Raw genomic sequence first — 22,541 nt, 5'->3', positions numbered from 1 at the left:
CTAAAGGTGGTGCTCCAGCATGGCCGCAGTCAAATGACTGAAACAAGTAAAAGAGTAAAAAGAGAGTATGCATTAAATATTACAATTATTAGCAGTATCGCCCGGCATTGCTTGGGTTTGTTTCGACCCTTTAGAATTGGAATTTTTGAGAAGTAAAAATGTTGCATTATGTAGCTTGTTATTCTCTTTAAGTGAACATTTTTTTGGTTGAAATACACCGAAAAATGGCGACACAATTGTCAAAAATCGTAAAAAATAGGGATTTTCATAGAAAAAGAGCAGCTTTTTGATGTAAATAATTTTTGGTGTTAACATGGTCCGATTTGAATTTTATTTCATACGGAATGAAGAGCAAACCTTCTTCTATCATACTCTCAATTTTGGTCATCTTGCACCGTGGGGTCTCGGAGGAGATAGTGTTAGTTGAAGGCTACCAAACCTGCCACACACAGACAACTTCAGCTTTATATATATAGATTAACTATTAAAAGATAACTAGTTTTGCTACAAAGAACAAAAATCAACTATCTCTTCAAAAGTACACATAATTTCCTTTGCCTTTTTGAGATTCAGTTATATTTTGTAGCTGAACATTAAATAACTTCTGCATTTTTGTCTCCTGTGAAAATGGCTGTGTCTTAAGTATAAAGTCATTAGTAGGCTTTGTCTCCAAAGGTTATAGAAATTTTTCTCAACAAGTTAACAGAAGTAGGAAAACTCTCAAACAGTTTGAATGTTATCATAATGTGCTCTTAAACAGAGAGACACGATGAGAGTGTTAATATTCTCCAGTTGCTAGCGAAAGCCTTTTTTTCCTCTTTACATTTCTATTTTTAACTATATTTCCCTTAAATACTGCAAAAGAGGCTCAGGAAGGTGGTTACTAATTGGCTAGTTATAGAACTAATCAAGATAGCCTAATTGGCTTCTGCTCAGCCAATTTACAGTTTGGCTGAAAGATAGTTTGATTATGTCATTTGATAGTGTCCTAAAGGATGTCACAATTACAAAGCTTTCTCTGCTACATTCTTACTGATAAATTTTATATGGAGTGAAGACCTATCTAAATCTGGAAATAGCTTCGTCACGTGATAGGGGACACATGGTTGCAGTGAATGTCATGGGGTAATTGCGGTGGTTTGTAATATCTGCATTATTCCTTAGTTGCTAACTTACCTGAGATGTTTGATGATGAGAAATTTCTGATTTCATAAGTTTATTTAAGACCCTTTAACCCTTTTGATACCAACCTAGCCAAAACTGGCTCTGGCTTTGTCGTACAAATGTCTTGTTTTCCTAAGTATCGAATTAAAATCTTCCACCAAACCTTAGTCACAATTTATGATCGTGACACTAGCTGAATTATGACTAAGTTATTTTATTAAATTCTTTGTTACATTTAAAGTAATTTTAAGAAACACAGAGCATCTCAAAATAAATACAGTAATGAAAGGGTTAAGTCATATTCCAAACACCAGCATAACAAAGAAATAGTTGGTTATTTTAATATAAACACCTCCAAATTGATGATTGTCATCGTCTCTTGCATTATGTTAGGTGTGGTGCCTTTGGGGGAAAGCAGTTTCACATTACAGAACTTCAGATTATTGCAAAATTCTTTAAGAATGGACCTCTTCCAAAAGTGGGAGATGCCTGTATTTCACAAACAATTGGTAGTGTATTTCATTAGCAATATGATCTGGAAAGGGTTAATTATGTAAGGCTAGTCATACATCTTGGTCACTTAATTAAATTGGACTTTTCCCTCTTAGAAATTTGTTATTTTGTATTAAAAACTGTTTTCCAGCATATTCAGTTCCATATAGTGGAAGCACTCTGTCGGTCACGACGACGAGGGGTTCCGGTTGATCCGAATCAACGGAACAGCCTGCTCGTGAAATTAACGTGTAAGTGGCTGAGCACTCCACAGACACGTGTACCCTTAATGTAGTTCTCGGGGATATTCAGCGTGATACAGAGAGTGACAAGGCCGGCCCTTTGAAATACAGGTACAACAGAAACAGGAAGTAAGAGTGAGAGAAAGTTGTGGTGAAAGAGTACAGCAGGGATCACCACCATCCCCTGCTGGAGCGTCGTGGAGCTTTAGGTGTTTTCGCTCAATAAACACTCACAACACCCGGTCTGGGAATCGAAACCGCGATCCTATGACCGCGAGTCCGCTGCCCTAACCACTGGGCCATTGCGCCTCCAGTTCCATATAGTATTTAGTACAGGAAACTATAAACTATATTGGTTTAACAGTGTTGGGACTGTGGACCATAAAGTGATCCTTTTCTTATCCTTAATGTTTATAGAGATAAATTTGTGGTTAAGGACTTTGCTTCTCAACAATATGATTTCAAGTTCAGTTCCGCTGTGTGGCATCTTGGGCACGTATATCCTACTATAATCTCAGGCTGATCAAAATCTTGTGACTGGATTTGGTAGCCGGAAACTGAAAGAAACTCATCATACATAAGTATGTGTGTGTTTACATGTATGTTTGTGTTCTCCTTGTCTTGACATTGTAAGGCAGTTGTAAGAGAATGGGAAAGACTTCTTTTTATCATTTCTTTTCTTTTTTATTTGAAGGCTCCAAATCGACAGTTTCTTCTGCGAGTTTCATACATGGAAATATATAATGAAAAAATCACTGATTTGCTTGATGTTGAAGAAAAGACACTGAAGCTATTGGAAGATGAGGTAAATAATATTGCAATAAGATTTCTTTTTATCTCTGTTCTGTCATTGTGATATGCTGATGGTAACTGGAGTGGTAATTTTTTTTTCAAAATTCCATCTAACCCTGCTACAGGCTTTTAGAAGCTGGTCTTAGCTTTGGTTTTATGGTTTGTTTGTTTGTTCCTTCTGGAGCAATCCCTGGCTCATAAGGGCCAGTTTCCCAGTTTCCTTGATGTATAGGTTCCTCACCTGGACGGGATGCTGGTCCGTTGCAGGTGAGCTGCAAGATGCAGGAGGAAAGAGTGAGAGAAAGTTGTGGTGAAAGAGTCAGCAGAAGTTTGCCATTACCTTCTACCTGAGCCACGTGGAGCTTAGGTGTTTCTCTCATAAACACACACATCACCCGGTCTGAGATTCGAACTCGCGATCCTTCGACCACAAGTCCGCTGCTCTAACCACTAGGCCATGTGCCTCTACTAGTTTTATGGTAGTGGATAAAAAAAAAAATTTCTTCTAGATCGGACAGTAATCTGTTGGGGTCAATGTATCCTAATGATTTTTAAAATATATTTTTTAACAGTTTGGTCTTGGAGATGATGCTGTAATCTATGTCCTTTGTAGGTCCTCTGATTCTGGTAGGATTAATATGGAAGTTAAGAGTACTTCTCTGGCAGGAGCCACACACACACAAACACAAAATGGGCTGCAGTATGCTAGGCCAAAATGCTTTTAGGCTGTGCAGCATGTGATTCATTCAAAGGATCTTGAGGTTAGGGGCACTGATTGTGTGTGAGACATGGAGGGTCATGCCTGTAACAATTTTTGTTGGGGAAAATGTGCTGGTGCCGTATAAAAAGCCCTCAATCCACTCTGTAAGGTGGTTGGTGTAAGGAAGGGCATCCAGTTGTAAAACCCCTACCAAAACAGACAGTGAAGCCTGGTGCAGTTTTCTGCCTAACCAGCTCCTGTCAAACCATCTAACCCATGCCAGCAAAGAAAACAGACATTAAATGATGGTGGTGGTGGCACTGGCTGCTGCTTCTTCTTCCTCCTCCTCCACTTCTTCATCTTCTCCTTCCTCTTCTTCTTCTTTTTCTTCTTCTTCTTCCTCTTCTTCATCTTCTTCCACTTCTTCTTCCTCTTCTTTTTCTTCTTCTTCCTCCTCTTTTTCTTCCTCTTCTTTTTCTTCTTCTTCCTCCTCTTTTTTTCTTCTTCTTTTTTCTTTCTTCTCCTTTTTCTTCTTCCTCTTCTTTTTCTTCTTCTTCTTCTTCTTCTCTTCTTTTCTTCTTCTCTTCTTTTTCTTCTTCCTCTTCTTTTCTTCCACTTTTTCTTCTTCCTCTTCTTCCTCCTCCTCCTCCCCTCCTCCCCCCCTCTTTGCTTTCTTCTTCTTTGCCTTCCTTTTCTTCTTCCCCTCCTCCTCCCTTCATCTATGCTGTCAAATATGATATTTCCATGAAGAAAAGTTTCTTGGAGCAAGCTAATTTGTTCTTTCTCCATTGTTCCCAGAATCGAGTGGTTCATGTGAGTGGGCTGAAGGAAATGGTCTTTCAAAACATAGATGATATGTTAGCCATTAAGAAGAAAGGAGATTGTAAGTATATTTCTATTCCTAGTGCTGGTTTTGAACCAGTAAAGGAACCTCTGTCTTGTCTAACCTTCTAGAAATAGTAGTTAAATCTCTCTTTAACCCTTTAGCATTTAAACCGGCCATATCCGCCCAAAAGTATTCTGCTTGTTTTATGTTCAAACTGGCCAGATCTGGTCTCTCACACCAACCCTACAATATCATCTTAAAAATTAACAGCTACCTCATCAAAATCTCATAGCTACAAGATAATGCATGATTAGTTCAAAACATTGTGGATAAAAAAGCATTAGTTTTGGCAGAATAATGTGAAAACTAAAGGGTTAAAACATGGTTCAGGGTTAAGGTTTACTCCTAGAAAATTTATACCTGATAAAGGAAAAGATGGGAAGATCAGGGTTGGCATTATTTTTTATCAGAATTCTGCTCTGGCAAGACAGGCTTGTAGTCTTAGAGCAACACCAGCAAGAATTGGCTGGTTTTGATCTGTTTCAATCTTTATTCTATAGCAGTTGTGGCAGTGGTCAAAAATTTGTTTCCATACACATGGTTTCTGGTTCAGTTCCAACTACTATAGCACTGGGCCAATGAAAGCCTTCCGAGCGGATTTGGTTGATAGAAACTGTAAAAAGCCTGTTGTATATATGTATGTTTTTATGTATGCATGTGCTACTGTCTCTTTGCTTCAAAATGTTGTGCATGTGGTATCCTTTGTTCCCAATCTTCTCTGAAAACATGTCTGGTCAAAGGGAAATATTGCTTGGAAACAGATGAGGGTTAGCAACACGAAGGGTGTCTGGCCATAGAATATCCACCTCGACAAATACTGTCTAACCCTTGCAGTTATGGAAAGGTGGGTTTTCAGTTTCCATCTACCAAATTCACTCACAAGGCTTTGGTTAGCCCAGGGTTACAGTAAAAGGCATTTGTCCAAGGTTTAGTCAGACAAATCAACTCCAGTACATATTTTCATGCCTGGTATTTATTCTATTGGATTATTTTGCCAAACTGCTAAATTAAGAGGATGTAAACAAATCAACGTTGGTTATCAAGCAGTAGTAAGAACAAATACAAAAGTACACATGCACATATGATGGGATTCCACACAGTTTCTGTCTACCTAGCTCACTGACAAAGCATTGGTCACCCAAGGTGCTATGGAATGGGACTGGATCTTAAACTAACTGATTGTAGAGCAAAGTTTTTGACCTTACTGCCATTTCTGTGCCTAGTATTAATATTTAAAAAAAAAAGTCTAGAAGGATTAACTTTGTCTTTCATTGCTCTCAGCTGGATTTAAAATGTATCACTGCAAGCTTTCTGACCCGTATATTGCTGGGTTATAGGAACCCCGCTAACATCTCAAATCTTCTTGTTCTTTTCATTCTTCCAGCAAGAAGACGTGTGGCTGAAACAGCCAGAAATGAAGAGAGCTCTAGATCACATGCAATATTTTGTATGGTAAGTTAAATCAGCAGTTTTTTTTTTTTTAATTATTCATTCTGCATCATTTCCTTAGTGGCATTCACACTGTAATGAATTCACCTGACATCAACTTTATGCCATGGGTTAGAAGCACCAGCTCTTTCAATAACTCTCTTGGGCTCTAGAGGTAATTTATATTGCTGTTTCAAACCACCAACTGCTTTATAAAATATAGTTTGTTTTCAAATTTTGGCATGAGACCAGCAACTCCAGGGATGGGAGCTAGTCGATTATATTAATCCAAATAATAAAGGCGGCGAGCTGGCAGAATCGTTAGCACGCCGGGCGAAATGCTTATCGGTATTTCGTCTGCCGCTACGTTCTGAGTTCAAATTCCGCCGAGGTCGACTTTGCCTTTCATCCTTTCGGGGTCGATTAAATAAGTACCAGTTATGTACTGGGGTCGATGTAATCGACTTAATCTGTTTGTCTGTCATTGTTTGTCCTCTCTGTGTTTAGCCCCTTGTGGGTAGTAAAGAAAGAGATTATATTAATCCAAATGTTCGACTGGTACTTATTTTGTTGATCCACAAAAAAATGAAAGGCAAAACAGACCTTGGCAGAATTTAAACTAGAAACATACGGACAAACGAAATGTCTGGTGTGCTAATGATTCTGCCTACTCACTGCCTTACTTCTTTATAATATATATTGTGCTAAGAGCACCATCTGAGTGTGTTCATTGCCAGAGCAGCTAACTGGCTTCTGTGCCAGTGGTATGTAAAAAGCACCATTTGAGCGTGATTATTACCAGTGTCGCCTTACTGGCACTTGTGCTGGTGGCATGTAAAAAAAACACATTCGAGTGAGGTTGTTGCCAGTGCTGCTGGACTGGCTCCTGTGCAGGTGGCACATAAAAAACACCATTTGAGCATGGCTGTTGCCAGTACCACCTGTCTGGCACATAAAAGCACCCACTACACTCTCGGAGTGGTTGGCGTTAGGAAGGGCATCCAGCTGTAGAAACTCTGCCAGATCAGATTAGAGCCTGGTGCAGCCATCTGGTTCCCCAGTCCTCAGTCAAATCGTCCAACCCATGCTAGCATGGAAAGCGGACATTAAACGATGATGATGATGATGATTGTCACCAGTAATATACAGTATTATTTACTTGACTATGAGTCAATTATACCATCTTCTACAGGAACTTGCTTTGTGCCTATACATGAAATCTGATTGATATTTGTAGATTATTGAGAGCCAAGAACGACAGGATAATGATGATGATGATTTAAGAGATGAATCTGTGCGACTTTCTTTATTGGTAAGTATATTTTAGTTTTACATCTAATAATTTTCTTCCCCTCATCCATAGGCAGTAAGAGATTTTGTCTAGTTACATAAAAGGAGGTTGTCCCTACTATATTTCCCATATTTTCCAGCATGCAAGTCAACATATTACATAGCAGGATGTGAAAAGACAGTGACAGTATTTGAACGTGGCCGTTGCCAGCGCCGCCCCGACTGGCCTCGTGCTGGTGGCACGTAAAAAGCACCATCCGTTCATGGCCGTTGCCAGCCTCGCCTGGCCCCCGTGCCAGTAGCACGTAAAAAGCACCATCCGATAGTGGCCGTTTGCCAGACTCGTCTGGCACGTAAAAAAGCACCCACTACACTCACGGAGTGGTTGGCGTTAGGAAGGGCATCCAGGCTGTAGAAACATTGCCAGATCAGACTGGGCTTGGTGCAGCCTTCTGGCTTCCCAGACCCCAGTTGAACCGTCCAACACATGCTAGCATGGAAAGCGGACGCTAAATGATGATGATGATGATGATGTCACTGTCCTTCTGAATCTTGCTGCATTTCACATGGAATTTTGGTCTTCCATAGTCTTGGTATATATAGTAACCCACTTTGTATTTGACTGTAAATCTTGGTCTGATAATTCAATTGTATGACCAGAAAATACAGTACTTGGGAAATAGAGGTTAGTGATGACATGAAATATTAAGGAAAAGTAACCTAGAAGATTATAGTTTTGAGAAAGAAAAGATTGAATAACCTAGCCATATCTAGGAGATGAACATAGCTAATCCTTCATGTTGAGCAGTTCATTTTATTATGGTTTGTGATCACGTATTTAAGTCATAAAAGAGTTGGATCCGATTATTACCAATATTTTCAACATCAAAAATAATCACCTCAGTGTTTTAAATATCATCCTACCATCATTATTTAACATCCACTTTTCCTTGCTGGCATGGATCAGTCATGAATTGTTGAGGCAGATTTTTTTATGACTGATGCTCTTGCTGTCACCAATGTTTCCAAGCAAGAGAATTTTTTTCCCCATGGCCAGACACAACAAATGAAATGACATTGTTTGTATGATGGTGATTCTTATTTACAACCATCAGATGTTGTCATGACAAGTGTAGGCACACACACACACACACATACAGATGGCTTCTTTCAGTTTCCGTCTACCAAATCTGCTCAAGACTTTCTGCAGCCCAAGGCTATAACAAAAAACTTTCACCCAAGGTGCTAAACAGTGGGATTGATCCTTAGACCACATGGTTGGAAAGCAAGATTCTTAACCACACATCCACACCTGTGAGTAATTATCAATGAGGATGAACAAAAATATTAAGGGATTAGCTAATAAGTTTGGCTCAGTAAAGAGAGAGATAAAAGAGTCAAATCGTCCAACTCATGCTAGCATGGAAAGCAGACGTTAAACGATGATGATGATGATATACAAATATCTGTATGTATATAATATGTGTATTGGTGTAAAAATTTTAAATCAATGATAGTCTTAAAGCATTGGTCTTTAATGCTTCCGTGTTAAAAACTGCCATATTACACTCCAAATATTCTACTGTCATATTAAAATGGCTGGATTCACCTCTCACACCTACCTTATAATGAGATGTAGATTTTAATTCTGCTCTTACTAGTGGTTAGGATATATAAACACTCCACGAATATAAAGATTTGTGGTTTTGATTCCTGACACAGGCGGAATGTGTGTTCTTGGGCAAAAAAAACACTTCATTTCACCTTTCTCCAATCCACTCAGCTGTGAGTTCCAGGAAAAAAGCTGAAAGTTCCAGGAAAAGTTGAGAAGGTTAACCCTGTGAGACTGGTTTCAATTTCAGGAGAGGTGAGGACTATTGTAACTTACTCACTCTCATATACACACACGCATATTATATGTTGTATATGTCTGTGTCATTGCGTGTCTATATCATCATCATCATCATAATCTTTTAACGTCTGTTTTCCGCCGCTAGCACGAGTTGGACGGTTCGACTGGGGTCTGGGAAGCCAGGGGCTGCACCAGGCCATAGTCTGATCTGGCAGTGTTTCTACAGCTGGATGCCCTTCCTAACACCAACCACTCCGCGAGTGTAGTGGGTGCTTTTTACGTGCCACCTGCACGGAAGCCAGCCAAGGCGGAGCTGGCATCGGCCACGTTCAGATGGTGCTTTTTATGTGCCACCGGCACAGAAGCCAGTCGAGGCGGCGCTGGCATCGGCCACGTTTGGATGGTGCCATTTATGTGCCACCGGCACAGAAGCCAGCCGAGGCAGCGCTGGCATCGGCCACGTTTGGATGGTGCTTTTTTTATGTGCCACCGACACAGAAGCCAGTTGAGGCGGCGCTTGGCAACGGCCACGTAAGATATAATAGAAAACATGACGAATTATTAGTGCATTTGGTTCGTTTTCAAAAGAATCCCTTAATTCTAGTCACGTTTATAGTTAAGGAATTTATAGTTATATAACATCCTGGGATTTGTGGAAGGCACATAACTTTCCAGTGAAATTTTGTATCTAATATCTTTTAAGTGTATGCAGATAGAATTGTAAATTACACTAAGACAATTTTTGTCCTTGGGTAACAACCCTGTTTAGTTACCCCTTGAGAGTATGAAAAATGGCTAATATTTCTTTGAAACTTTGCTTTTGTTACATTTATTCAAACCCCAAGAATCCCTCTTAACACATGGCTGTGATGTTCCTCCACTACTTCTGCTCATAATCAGAGATGCGCATATCGTCAACTACTAAGGGTAGTTAAGGTCAAGTAAATCTGTGATATTGAGCAGAATATTTGCTATAATGATATTTCTTCGGATCTTTTCGCTTTGACCGGCAGTTTTTTAAATAATTTCCATGTAACTAAACACTTTTAAACTTTGTATACTGGTAGAATGTGTTTTTAAAACATCTTTTTCTCTTTGGCTTTCTTGAGAAAATTCTGTAGTTTGTAAGATATTTTCTGCAATTTCAACCAATCAATGACGTCTATTGAGGTGAAAATATTTTCTGCCATATGACAATGTCCCTCATTTAAGAAACAGATTGGGTTTATTTACATTTCTGAAGAAAAAAAGATACCCTTCCCCTCACCCCTAACCCTAACCCAGATTGAAATGCAATAGATCGATACTAGGGTCATAATTATGGGTGACAATTCATATAACACCACTACAAATTTTTTTAAAAACTGCCAGTCAAGGCGAAAAGATCCACTTCTTCTTCAGCATCTCAGCACTGGCTCTGTCTGAGATGTAAAGGAAAATAGGTTAGTTTCAAAACATTGATGTCCAGATCACAAAAGCCAAAGTTTGAAGGGAATAGCAAGAATTTCCTTTGATTTCTAAATAGGAGCAAATAGGAAAAAACACTTACTTACCAAAGACAAAAAAAAAAAAAAAAGACATTAAAATTTTGTTACACAGTGTAGCCAGTCCACTTATGCATACCTTTCCTTCTTGGGACACAATTTTACTTGTGAAGACCTGTTGAGGCAAGTGAAAATTGAAATTGATCAACATCAATAGAAATTGCAGCTGTGGTACGTAAGAGAACCATCCGAACGTGGCCGTTGCCAGCGCCGCCCCGACTGGCCTCGTGCCGGTGGCACTAAAAAGCACCATCCGATCGTGGCCGTTGCCAGCCTTGTCTGGCACGTAAAAAGCACCCACTACACTCACGGAATGGTTGGCGTTAGGAAGGGCATCCAGCCATAGAAACATTGCCAGATCAGACTGGGCCTGGTGCAGCCTTCTGGCTTCCCAGACCCCAGTTGAACCGTCCAACCCATGCTAGCATGGAAAGCGGATGCTAAACGAAGATGATGATGATGATGAAGTGTTAGATGTTTAGTTCTGCAGACTTGTACTGTAAAACATGTGCTCATTAGGGACCTCGTTTGATGTAGATTAACACTTGTCCGTTTCACTTGTAACGATAGATGATGAACATTTAAATGCATTTTGTAACACAGGATAATATTGAGTTTTTTTTTCTTCCCTCCACTACTTTTCAATTTTGCAGTATTTCATAGATTTAGCTGGATCTGAAAAATGTTCTGAAAATACTGGTGACCGATTCCGGGAAGGTTGTGCTATCAATAAAAGTCTCTCAGTTTTAGGACAAGTAATCAGCAAACTTAGTGATGGTATCAGGTTTGTACGAGAAATAGCTTTCTTTTTTTAACTACTGTTTTATTCTTTGTTCCTTTTACTAGTTGCAGTCATTGGATTGCAGCCATACTGAGTCACCACATTTTAGTCAATCATATTCATATAAGTGCTTTTTTAAGCTTGATATTTTAATAATATCTCTTTGTCAAACCATTTGGTTATGGCATATCTTTATATATAAAACTGAAGTTGTGTGAGAGTCTGTCTCCTCCGATTTCGATTCCTAACTACTCCCGCATTTTGCGGTGCAGTTTAACCAAAAGCGGGTATCTTATAGTCGTGATTCATATCGAGCCCTTCTGGGTATTAGCACGCGTCTACGATGAGTCTACGATTTAAAAAAAAATATACCATCATTTTTTCGTTTTTTTAATGCATTTTTTGCTCGGTTTATATAAGGGAAGTAACTCTCTAAAAATGCTTATATAGTTATTTCCCTTACAAATCCGAGCAACGCTGAGCGATACTGCTATTAAAGAACAAAACAGACACACACATGTTTGTACGTGTATGTGGGTATGCATATATCAGTATCTATAAAGCTGAAATGCTTAGTACTTATCCTACAGTTGCCTTTCTTGCAGAAAAGTATCAGTAGTACGTCTTTCTGGCACAAAATTGAACTGCATCCCATTTAGATTAATTGATTTCCTAATAAATTGAGTTAGAACTATTTTCTTTTTAATTTGGTCTGGCATTGTAAAACAGAATTGTCAGGATAAAGCATTAGAGTTGACGACTGTCAAACTTGGTGCATAAGAAAATTGAACATTTTATTCTTAATGACCCGATATATATATATATATAGTTAATCCAAACATGAAAGCACAACAAAACAGAACAATGCGAGGACGTGGAATAAATATAGTATTATTGGATGCTCAGGAAAGAAGGAGGGTTTAACGTTTCGAGTGGAGCTCTTCGTCGGAAACATAGGAGAAGGGTAGACAGAGGGAAAAAAATCGCCAAAGGTACACATGCGGTCACATTTTGAATGTGACCGCTATAACAATAATAATTTGTGGATGGAAGTTCATAAGCTTTATTAATGAATCACAACATATGGCTCTACACTCCACGCGTTCTACTAGTTGTTGTTATTTTTATTATTATTACTATTTCTATTATTATTATCCTACACTGAAAGGGATTCTTTGCTGTATAACCATACCATCAGATTACCTTAGAAGATGGAACTAAAAGGTGGTAGCTGGCATAGAGGAGCACAGCTTTTAAGAGCTCATTACAAGGCTTTTGCCCAAAAAATTTAAACATGTATATATTGAATTTAATTATATCTATCTGTCAATTTATCTCTCTCTCTCTCTCTCTCTCTCTATATATATATATATATATATATATATATATATATACATACACAAACACACACACACACTCACACAATGAGCTTCTTTTGTTTTCTGCATGCTAAATGCACTCACAAGAGTTTGGTTAGCCCTGAGTTATAGTTGAAAGTACTTGCTCAGGGTGTCCTGCAATGGGACTGAACCCAAAGCCATGTGGTTGGGAATCAAACTTCTTAACCACACAGCCATGCCTATGCTTGAGTGTGTGTACAATGTTTTATATGCTCCATTGCATTTAAGATTGTGAATTTTTTCTTGTTTTATTTTCCAGTCACCAGCATATTAACTACAGAGATTCTAAGTTGACAAGATTACTTCAGAATGGTCTTGGAGGTAATTCAAAGACTGCTATTATTTGCACTATTAACCCAACTGCAATTGATGAGACACATTCCACTCTGCGAGTAAGTAGCAATGTTAATTTCTTGACTGAATCTACAATATGTTGTTGAGTTTTTTTCCCTTCTTTGTATACATTAATCTGTATCACTTTTCTATTCATTCTTCAGTTCTGTATTTATTTACATTCAGTATTTTATACACTCATGTCGGTGCTACATAAATACACACGTGCCAGTGGCATGTAAAAAAACATGATACACACTCTGTAAAGTGGTTGCCATTAGGAAGGGCATCCAGCTGTAGAAACCATGTTAAAACAGAGAATTGGAGTCTGGGCAGCTCTCTGGCTGGCCAGTTCCTCTCAAACCATCCAACCCATGCCAACATGGAAAATGGAAGTTAAACGATGACAACAATGATGATGATATATATATCTTTATATATAAAAGAGAGGTTGTGTGCTGTCTGTCTCCTACGATTTAGATTCCTAACTACTCTCACATTTTGCGGTGCAGTTTAACCAAAACCGGGTATCTTATAGTCGTGATTCATATCGAGCACGCATCTATGATGATTCTACGATTTAAAAAAAAATTTACCATCAATTTTCCCCATTTTTAATACATTTTTGGCATATATAAGGGAAGTAACTCTCTAAAAATGTATTATTAAAAAGCTACAGTAACACCCCCCCTTTGTGGTTAGCCATATTGAGATGGCTATTATATTTTACATCTCTAAAAATGCTTATATAGTTATTTCCCTTACAAACCCGAGCAACGCCTGGCGATATTGCTAGTCATTTATAACAAGACACCTGTTTCTGTCTCTCTGTCACACTGTAACCTTTCATTATCTAACACAAGATCTCCTCCTCCAGTACCTTCTCTCCTCTCAAAATTCCTTGTCTTGCAAATTACTTGGTGACCCTGCTAGTGCTGGTGCCATGTAAAAAGCATCTAGTCCACACTGTAAAGTGGTTGGCATTTTGAAGGGCATCCAGTTTTAAAAACCATGCCGAAACTGACCTTACATGTGCTGGTGCCATGCAAAAAGGCACTCAGTACACTCTGCAGAGTGGTTGGTGTTAGGAAGGATATCCAGTCGTAAGTACCCTGCCCAAATAGACACAGTAACCTGAGGTAGTCTTCTACCAGGCTGGCTCCTGTCAAACTGTCCAACCCATGCCAGTATAGAAGGTGGATGTTAAATGATGATGATTAATACACATATACTGACTGTGGTGAATAAATTGTTTTCTGAATTACGCAAAAATGAAAATAATACGGATGTCTCAATATCCTGAAATAGTTAAGAGTAAATTTATTGTGGATGGTCTCCTTGTTTAAGGTGGTGAATGTTGCCATAATTCTTTCCCTTCAGTTCATCTTTGGTGTAACAAGGAGTTTTGTTGGGCTCTTTGCTCAACTGCACCCCACACATAATAATCAAGGGGGTTGCCGTCTGCAGATGTTAGAGGTTATGTGGTCACATAATTGTCTCATTTTTATCACTCTCAGTACATGTCCCCAGATTGCACTGTCCTTAGATTGACACCCAAACACTCTGAAAGCTTCCAGCACAAATGCTGGAACTGAGACCTTAAAACCGAGGTGTCTTGTAAAAACCATTGGTGTGGGTGCTAGTGCCACATAAAAAGTACTGGTGCTGTAGCACATGGAAAGCACTAGGGCTGGTGCCACATAAAAGGCACTGGTGCTGGTGTCAAACAGAAAAGCACTGGTACTGTTGCCCCTTAAAAAGCACTGGTACTGGTGCCACATAAAAAGCACTGATGATGTTGCCATGTAAAAAGCATCCAATCCATCTGTGGAATGGTTGGCATTAGGGAGGGCATCCAACTGTGGAAATCAAGCCAAAACAGGCTATGGAACCCAGTGCAGTTCCTGTCAAGCTGTCCAACACACGCCAGCATGATAACTAGACCTTAAATGTTGATGATGATTGAGTAATGGGTTTTCACTTTCTTGTTGTCTCTCTTTGCAGTTTGCCAGTCGAGCCAAAACCATAAATAATCAACCAATGATTAATGAAATCACAGATGTGTCGAACAAGGCTATTTTGAAACGCTATCAACAGGAAATTCACCAATTGAAGAAGCAACTGGAATCGGTAACTGATAGTTATCTGATTTTATTTTTCTTTCAGCTATAAATATTTTTTGTTAATTTTTACAATTTACTACCATTTTTTTGTTTCATTGAAAGTGTAACTATGTATCTCCCCTACAGCGAGACTCCTGTTCTTCTTCCCCTATCATACCCTAAACCTTTCGTTACTGTATTTATTTTGAGATGCTGTGTGTTTCTTTCAATTACTTTAAATATGACAAAGAATTTTGTAAAATAACTTAGTTTTCATTCGGCTAGTGTTAGAAACATAAATTGTGACTAAGGTTTGGTGGAAGATTTTAATTCAAAACTTATGAAAATAAGACATTTGTACTCAGAGCCAGAGCCAGTTTCAGCCAGGTTGGGAACAGAAGGGTTAACCTCTCATCACCTGGCATGAAACCACCCTGCTCAATACCACACCTCATCTCAGTTGGTGGGTTCTTCACTTGTGAGCTTATGTCTTTTTTAAGAGGTTATCCATTTATGTTGATAACGAAGAATGTTACTAATATAAATTTAAAATTAATGCGGAGAGAATCCCTGGAGAAGGACATCATGCTAGGAATGGTCAGTGGCAAGAGAGGAAGAGGCTGACCAAGAACCCACTGGCTTGACACCATCAAGAGTGATACCGGAATGGACATAGCCAATCTGAAGGAAGTGGCCCAGGATAGAACTGACTGGAGGACACTGATCCAACGAGTGACTGAGAGTCAACTTCGACTGAGCGGATAGAGAGAGAGAGAGGGTGATTAGAGATGTTGGGGGGGGATGCACATAAAAAGCACCCATTGTAAAGTCGTTGGCATTAGGAAGGACATAGGAACCATGCTGAAGCAGACATTGGAGCTTAGCACCCTCCTGTAGCCTGCCAGCTTGCTTCTGTAGAACCATCTGATCCATACTGAAGCAGACATTGGAGCTTAGCACCCTCCTGTAGAACCATCTGATCTGTGCCAAAGCAGACATTGGAGCTTACCTGTAGCCGACCTGCTTCTGTAGAACCAGCTGACCCATGCCAGCACAATGGATATTGAATGTTGTATGTGTATGTACTTTTAGTATGTATTGCAACAGTACATCAACCACATTGTATGAAGCTTGTTTTTTTTGTGAGCTTGCCTGGGTCTCCATTATTATCACTTGTATGTTGATAGCTTACATTTGGTACAGCTTTTTGTGATTTATACCTATTTTCTGCCTGTCAAATATTCTTCTCAGTACCACAAATTGGTTTTGTCAGTTGCTTGACCCTTAACCCTTTGAGTACGTCCTTTAGTGGCTGACAATATGTGCTTCTCTAATCATGAGCAGGAGTAGTTGGGGTGCATCACAGCCTTGTTTTGAGAGGGATTCCTTGGGGTTTGAATAAATGTAAGAAAAGCAAAGTTTGAAGGAACTATTTGCCATTTTTCATACTTTCTAGGGGTAAGCAAATAGGAAATAAGAGTTGCTGCCCAAGGACAAAAGACATGTCACACAGTGTTATCATTTGCTTTACTCTCATGTACTTGTCTCAGTCATTTGACTGCGGCCATGCTGGAGCACCACCTTCAGTCGAGCAAATCGACCCCGGGACTTATTCTTTGTAAGCCCAGTACTTATTCTATCGGTCTCTTTTGCCAAACCGCTAAGTGACGGGGACGTAAACACACCAGCATCGGTTGTCAAGCAATGCTAGGGGGACAAACACAGACACACAAACACACATACATATATATATACATATATATGACAGGCTCCTTTCAGTTTCCGTCTACCAAATCCACTCACAAGGCATTGGTTGGCCCGAGGCTATAGCAGAAGACACTTGCCCAAGATGCCATGCAGTGGGACTGAACCCGGAACCATGTGGTTGGTAAGCAAGCTACTTACCACACAGCCACTCTTGCGCCTTGTTAATATTTAAAAAATATTTATGAAACATTTTTGTTTGTTGGTGTATAACATTTCTCTTTTATTTTCCCATAGTATAAGAAACAGACTCCACAGAAGAACTTAAATCCATATTATAGATTCATAAGCAATGATTCAGAGAAAGAACAATTGGAGAAGAAATACCAAAATACAATTGACACACTGAAGAAAATGATATGTGTCTCGACTTCTGAAAATACCAAGGTATATCATAATTTTTTATCTTTTACTTGTTTCAGTCATTAGACTGCAGCCATGCTGGAGCATTGCCTTGAGGAATTTTAGTCAAACGAATCAACCCCTGTATTTATTATCTCTTATATAGCCTGGTACTTATTCTGTTGGTCTCTTTTTGCCAAATCGCTAAGTTATGGGGATGTAAACACACCAACACCGGTTGTCAAGTAGTGGGGAGGGGGACAAACACATACATAAAGACCCCCACACATGTCCAAATCCTGCCATCATGGAAAACTGATGTTAACTGATGGTAACAATATCTATCTATCTATATATATATATATATATATATATATATATATATATATATATATATATATATACACACTTAATAAATAGGTGTTCAGCAAAGATTTGCTTTACCACATACTTTTGGTTTTTCTGGGAGTCCCTTTTTAAAGTAGAAGAAATAGCTAACGTTTTTGGCTGCTATTTCTAAACTTCGGTATGTGGTAAAGCAAATCTTTGCTGAACCCTATTTATTAAGTATTACTTAAGTTTACCATGAAATGGTCCTTTTTTCATGCCGAATTCTACTTGGGGAAAATTATTGATTACTTCTTAATTAATTAATTTTACCCTTTGTTATTATATATATATATATATATACGCACACTCACACACATATATATATATATATATATAGAGAGAGAGAGTTAACAGATGACATCCAGAGATACTCAATATAGAAAATACTTAGTAGTGCTCAAATGATTTGAACTTACCCTCCAAAATCTTTTCTGAGGAGAGCTGCACCAGGCTCCAGCCTTCATTTTTTGGCTTGGTTTCTACAGCTGGATGCCCTTCTCAACACCAACCACTCTAGAGTATGTACTGGGTGTCTTTTATGTGTCATCAGCACTGGCCACAACCATAATTCCACTTACCTTGATGTGTTTTCTGAAGCTCAACAAATTGCCAAAAGTCTCGGTCACTTGTCATTGCCTCCATGAGACTCAACAACCAAAGATCATATTTCACCACCTCATCCCACATCTTCCTGGATCTACCTCTTCTACAGGTTCCCTTCACAATTAGAGATCAGCTATATAATATGGATTTCCGCTGTTTCCATCTATCAAATTTTACTCTCAAAGCTTTCATTGAAAATAATTGGCTAACATATCACAGTCCTACGAATTCAGACCTTGGCTATGAAGCAAACATTTTAACGACATAGCTGTACATTAGGGTTTCATCATCATCATCGTTTAACGTCCGCTTTCCATGCTAGAATGGGTTGGACGGTTCAACTGGGGTCTGGGAAGCCCGAAGGCTGCACCAGGCCAGTCAGATCTCGCAGTGTTTCTACAGCTGGATGCCCTTCCTAACGCCAACCACTTCGAGAGTGTAGTGGGTGATTTTATGTGCCACCGACACAGGTGCCAGACGAGGCTGGCAAACGGCCATGCTCGGATGGTGTTTTTTATGTGCCACCGACACAGGTGCCAGACGAGGCTGGCAAACGGCCATGCTCGGATGATGTTTTTTATGTGCCACCGACACAGGTGCCAGACGAGGCTGGCAAACGGCCATGCTCGGATGATGTTTTTTATGTGCCACCGACACAGGTGCCAGACGAGGCTGGCGAACGGCCACGCTCGGATGGTGTTTTTTATGTGCCACCGACACAGGTGCCAGACGAGGCTGGCGAACGGCCACGCTCGGATGGTGTTTTTTATGTGCCACCGACACAGGTTTCTCAATCATTTTTATCTATGGACCCCTTTTGATTACTATTTTAGTCTGGTGGACCCCCATAGCCATTCAATGTTTAAAAACTAGTTTTATGGAAACTTCTTTCAAAATTCCTATTTTGTTTTTCACACATTAACTTGTGTAGGTCAAACTATGTAAAATGCTGGAGAAAGAAACCTAGCTGTTTCTTGCAATGTATATCAATACATATAGCTAAAGCAACATTTTTCAGAGGCCCTTAAAATACTATTGTGGGTCCCCAATTTACTACTTTGTTGCATGGACCTTCAGGAGCCATATGGATCCTGATTGAGAACCACTGCTGTAATTGTACCCTCACATAAAATTATTCAATTTTGTGAGCCTTATTAAGTAACTGCTACCAATGCAGGCCATCATTGGTTTCCTTCTTTAGTATTAGAAATCCATTGAAATAAATGCTGTTTTAGTATTTTATTTTGTTAGTAAAAGAATTCTTTTTTTGTCCTTTCAGCAAAGAATCATTCGGAGGAAGACATGGTGTCCAGGACTTTTGAAGAGGAAAATTGAAGCACCAATAACAGGTTTTAAATTTTTTCCCTACATTTTAAAATGTAATGGTTGTGTAAAGCTGAAGCGGATGTTACATCTAAAACTTGGAAAACACAAAGAAAAATTGATACAATCTTATAGTAATTAATTGTTATATAAGTAAAAGCAGTAATAGGCGCAGGAGTGGCTGTGTGGTAAGTAGCTTGCTAACTAACCACATGGTTCCGGGTTCAATTCCACTGCGTGGCATCTTGGGCAAGTGTCTTCTGCTATAGGCACGGGCCGACCAAAGCCTTGTGAGTGGATTTGGTAGACGGAAACTGGAAGAAGCCTGTCGTATATATGTATGTGTGTATATATTTGTGTGTCTGTGTTTGTACCCCCAACATCGCTTGACAACCGATGCTGGTGTGTTTACGTCCCTGTTACTTAGCGGTTTGGCAAAAGAGACCGATAGAATAAGTACTAGGCTTACAAAGAATAAGTCCTGGGATCGATTTGCTCGACTAAAAGGCGGTGCTCCAGCATGGCCGCAGTCAAATGACTGACACAAGTAAAAGAGTAAAAGAGAGAGTATATTAGATGATGCATAATTAATTCAAAACATTGTGACTGAAGTAAGTATTACATTTGACAGAGTAATCTGGATGCTAAAGGATTAACACAACCATCTCCAAGTCTTTGGATGCTTTTTTATGGAATCTACCCTGTGTCATGTATTCAGACCCGACAGATAGGATATCTTAATGAAACTGAATCTTATTGCAGCAGACTACGAATCAATGTCGTTTCCTACCCATCCCATTGCAATTGTATCAAAAGCACTGCAAAGAGCCATAGTTGCTGTCCCTCCTACTCTGGAACTTGGCTATGTTTCATTCAGGCAACTCCACTGGAAGTAAAACATAACCTTTTGATGTCTAGACCTGTGTTCCACAACCTTTTTTTCACCTGTGGTATACTTTTATTCTTTTCAAACTTGAGCGGCACATCTGAACTGGGAAGCACTCCGTCGGTTACGACGACGAGGGTTCCGGTTGATCCGAATCAACGGAACAGTCTGCTCGTGAAATTAACGTGTAAGTGGCTGAGCACTCCACAGACACGTGTACCCTTAACGTAGTTCTCGGGCATATTCAGCGTGACACAGAGAGTGACAAGGCCGGTCCTTTGAAATACAGGTACAACAGAAACAGAAAGTAAGAGTGAGAGAAAGTTGTGGTGAAAGAGTACAGCAGGGATCACCACCATCCCCTGCCGGAGCCTCATGGAGCTTTAGGTGTTTTCGCTCAATAAACACTCACAACGCCCGGTCTGGGAATCGAAACCGCGATCCTATGACCGCGAGTCCGCTGCCCTAACCACTGGGCCATTGCGCCTCCACCTGAACTAAAAATATAACTAAAAGTATAAGGGTAGAAATTATAATCGGGTTACACTGTGGCACAACTAGTACTGTCTCGCGGCATACCAGTTGCAGAGCACCAGTCTAGACAAAGCTCTTAAATCTAATCTCTGTTCCTTTTCCTTCACAGATGCTTGTAGAACTCCTGCGAGATTTCTTGACAGCATTGCCGAAACCTCACTGTCTGATGATGAGAGCAAAACTACTGATACCAGTAATAACTTGAAGCGTATTTCCAATGGCAAACCTCTAGTTAACTATGTCAGCTGTTCTGTCCAAACAGAATGTAAAGTAGGTTTGATCTTTTAGTTTTCTACTTTGTTGTTATGTTTTTTGCATTCCTTCTCTTCTTTTAGCCATTTTTTTTTTGTTTTTCTTGTTTTTATCTTGTATTTTTGTTTGTATTCTTTGACATGTCAGTACTTGGCACAAGTAAGACCATCAAACGAGAATCTTGAAAATAGCAGACACACTTAACCCTTTAGTGTTTAAACCGGCCATATCCGGCCCAAATATTCTATGCTTTATATTCAAACTGGTGATATGTAGCTTCTCACACCTAACCTACATTGACATTCTAAAAATAAATATTCATATCATTGAAACCTCAAAAGCTATAAAATAATGCAGGATTAATTAAAAACAATTTGAGTGAAAAAATATTACATTTAACAGTAATCTGAACACTAAAGGGTTAAATACACACACACACACACACACACAAACACAATGTTTTTTTGACTTTTTGTCACCCTTGACAATTGGCATTGGTTGGTTTACATCAGTGGTTCCCAAAGTGGGTGCTATTACTCCCCTGGGGACAGTGGAAAATTCCAAGGGGGCATTGAAGGAAAGCAGGGCGATAATGGGGTAGTGATTCATGTGCAAACAACAAAATTACGGGTTCGTTAGGTTAAGTTTATTTGTGAAATACAGTTGCTTTGAATTTGCTTCAGAAAGAGGTCTATGTTTGTGATAGTTAGCTGGGGTGGGGTCACTAGGAATGTGGCCTGGGTGTCAAGGGGGCTGCAGTCCAAAAAAGTTGGCACCTTTCTAACTTCACAGTTTGGCAAAACGGGCCAACAGAGCATGTAGCAAACTTAAAAATAAAAACAGAAGTCCTGGGGTCAATTTGTCCTACTGAAACCCCTCAAGGCAGTGTCCCAATATGACCTCAGTCCAAGTACTGTAGTAAATGATGAAAGATAATAGTGAACGTTTTTTTTCTTGGCTTTTATTCTTTCTTCAAATTGTTATTATTTTTAACCCCAAGTCAATCCAGATCAAGCAGTTATATGATGAACAGGCGTTCCTATTGTGGTCGTCCCATCTTTTATAGGGGGATATATAAAGCTATGTTAATATGTCATTTCCTTTCATTAAGATGATCAGGGAGATCTGGCTGCTGTTTCTTGCAGGTTGAGTGACACACAGAGACTCTATTTGTTTTTTTCATGAAAGATTAAAAGAAATTGAAGAAAAGTTATCTGCTAAATCACAAGAATGTTTAGTGCATTCCAGAGAATTCTCTGAGCTTGAAGGAAGAAATATAGAGCTGAACAAGACAGTAAAAGAACTGGAAGAGGAATTGTTTGAGAAATCACAAGAATGTTTAGCGCTTAGCAAAGTATTGTCGGAGCTTAAACAAAAAAATGAAATTTATTTGGAAGAAAACATATCCTCTTTAATGCATAAGGAATTTAAAAACAATAAT

General features: G+C 39.3%; 1 protein-coding gene across 1 annotated transcript in view; it reads left to right on the top strand.

Moving 5' to 3' along the window:
* Positions 1-22,541, top strand: part of LOC115221619 (centromere-associated protein E-like) — a 49,204-nt gene that overhangs the window by 9,731 nt on the left and 16,932 nt on the right. Inside the window, 10 exon segments of the mRNA XM_036510969.1 lie at positions 2,593-2,703; positions 4,189-4,273; positions 5,661-5,728; positions 6,942-7,016; positions 11,044-11,174; positions 12,831-12,963; positions 14,909-15,034; positions 17,008-17,157; positions 19,385-19,454; positions 20,958-21,118. Coding sequence (XP_036366862.1) covers positions 2,593-2,703; positions 4,189-4,273; positions 5,661-5,728; positions 6,942-7,016; positions 11,044-11,174; positions 12,831-12,963; positions 14,909-15,034; positions 17,008-17,157; positions 19,385-19,454; positions 20,958-21,118 — 1,110 coding nt within the window.

The sequence above is a fragment of the Octopus sinensis genome, linkage group LG18 (assembly GCF_006345805.1).
Source record: "Octopus sinensis linkage group LG18, ASM634580v1, whole genome shotgun sequence".
NCBI classification, from domain to species: domain Eukaryota; kingdom Metazoa; phylum Mollusca; class Cephalopoda; order Octopoda; family Octopodidae; genus Octopus; species Octopus sinensis.
This window is presented reverse-complemented; position numbering and strand designations above follow the sequence as displayed.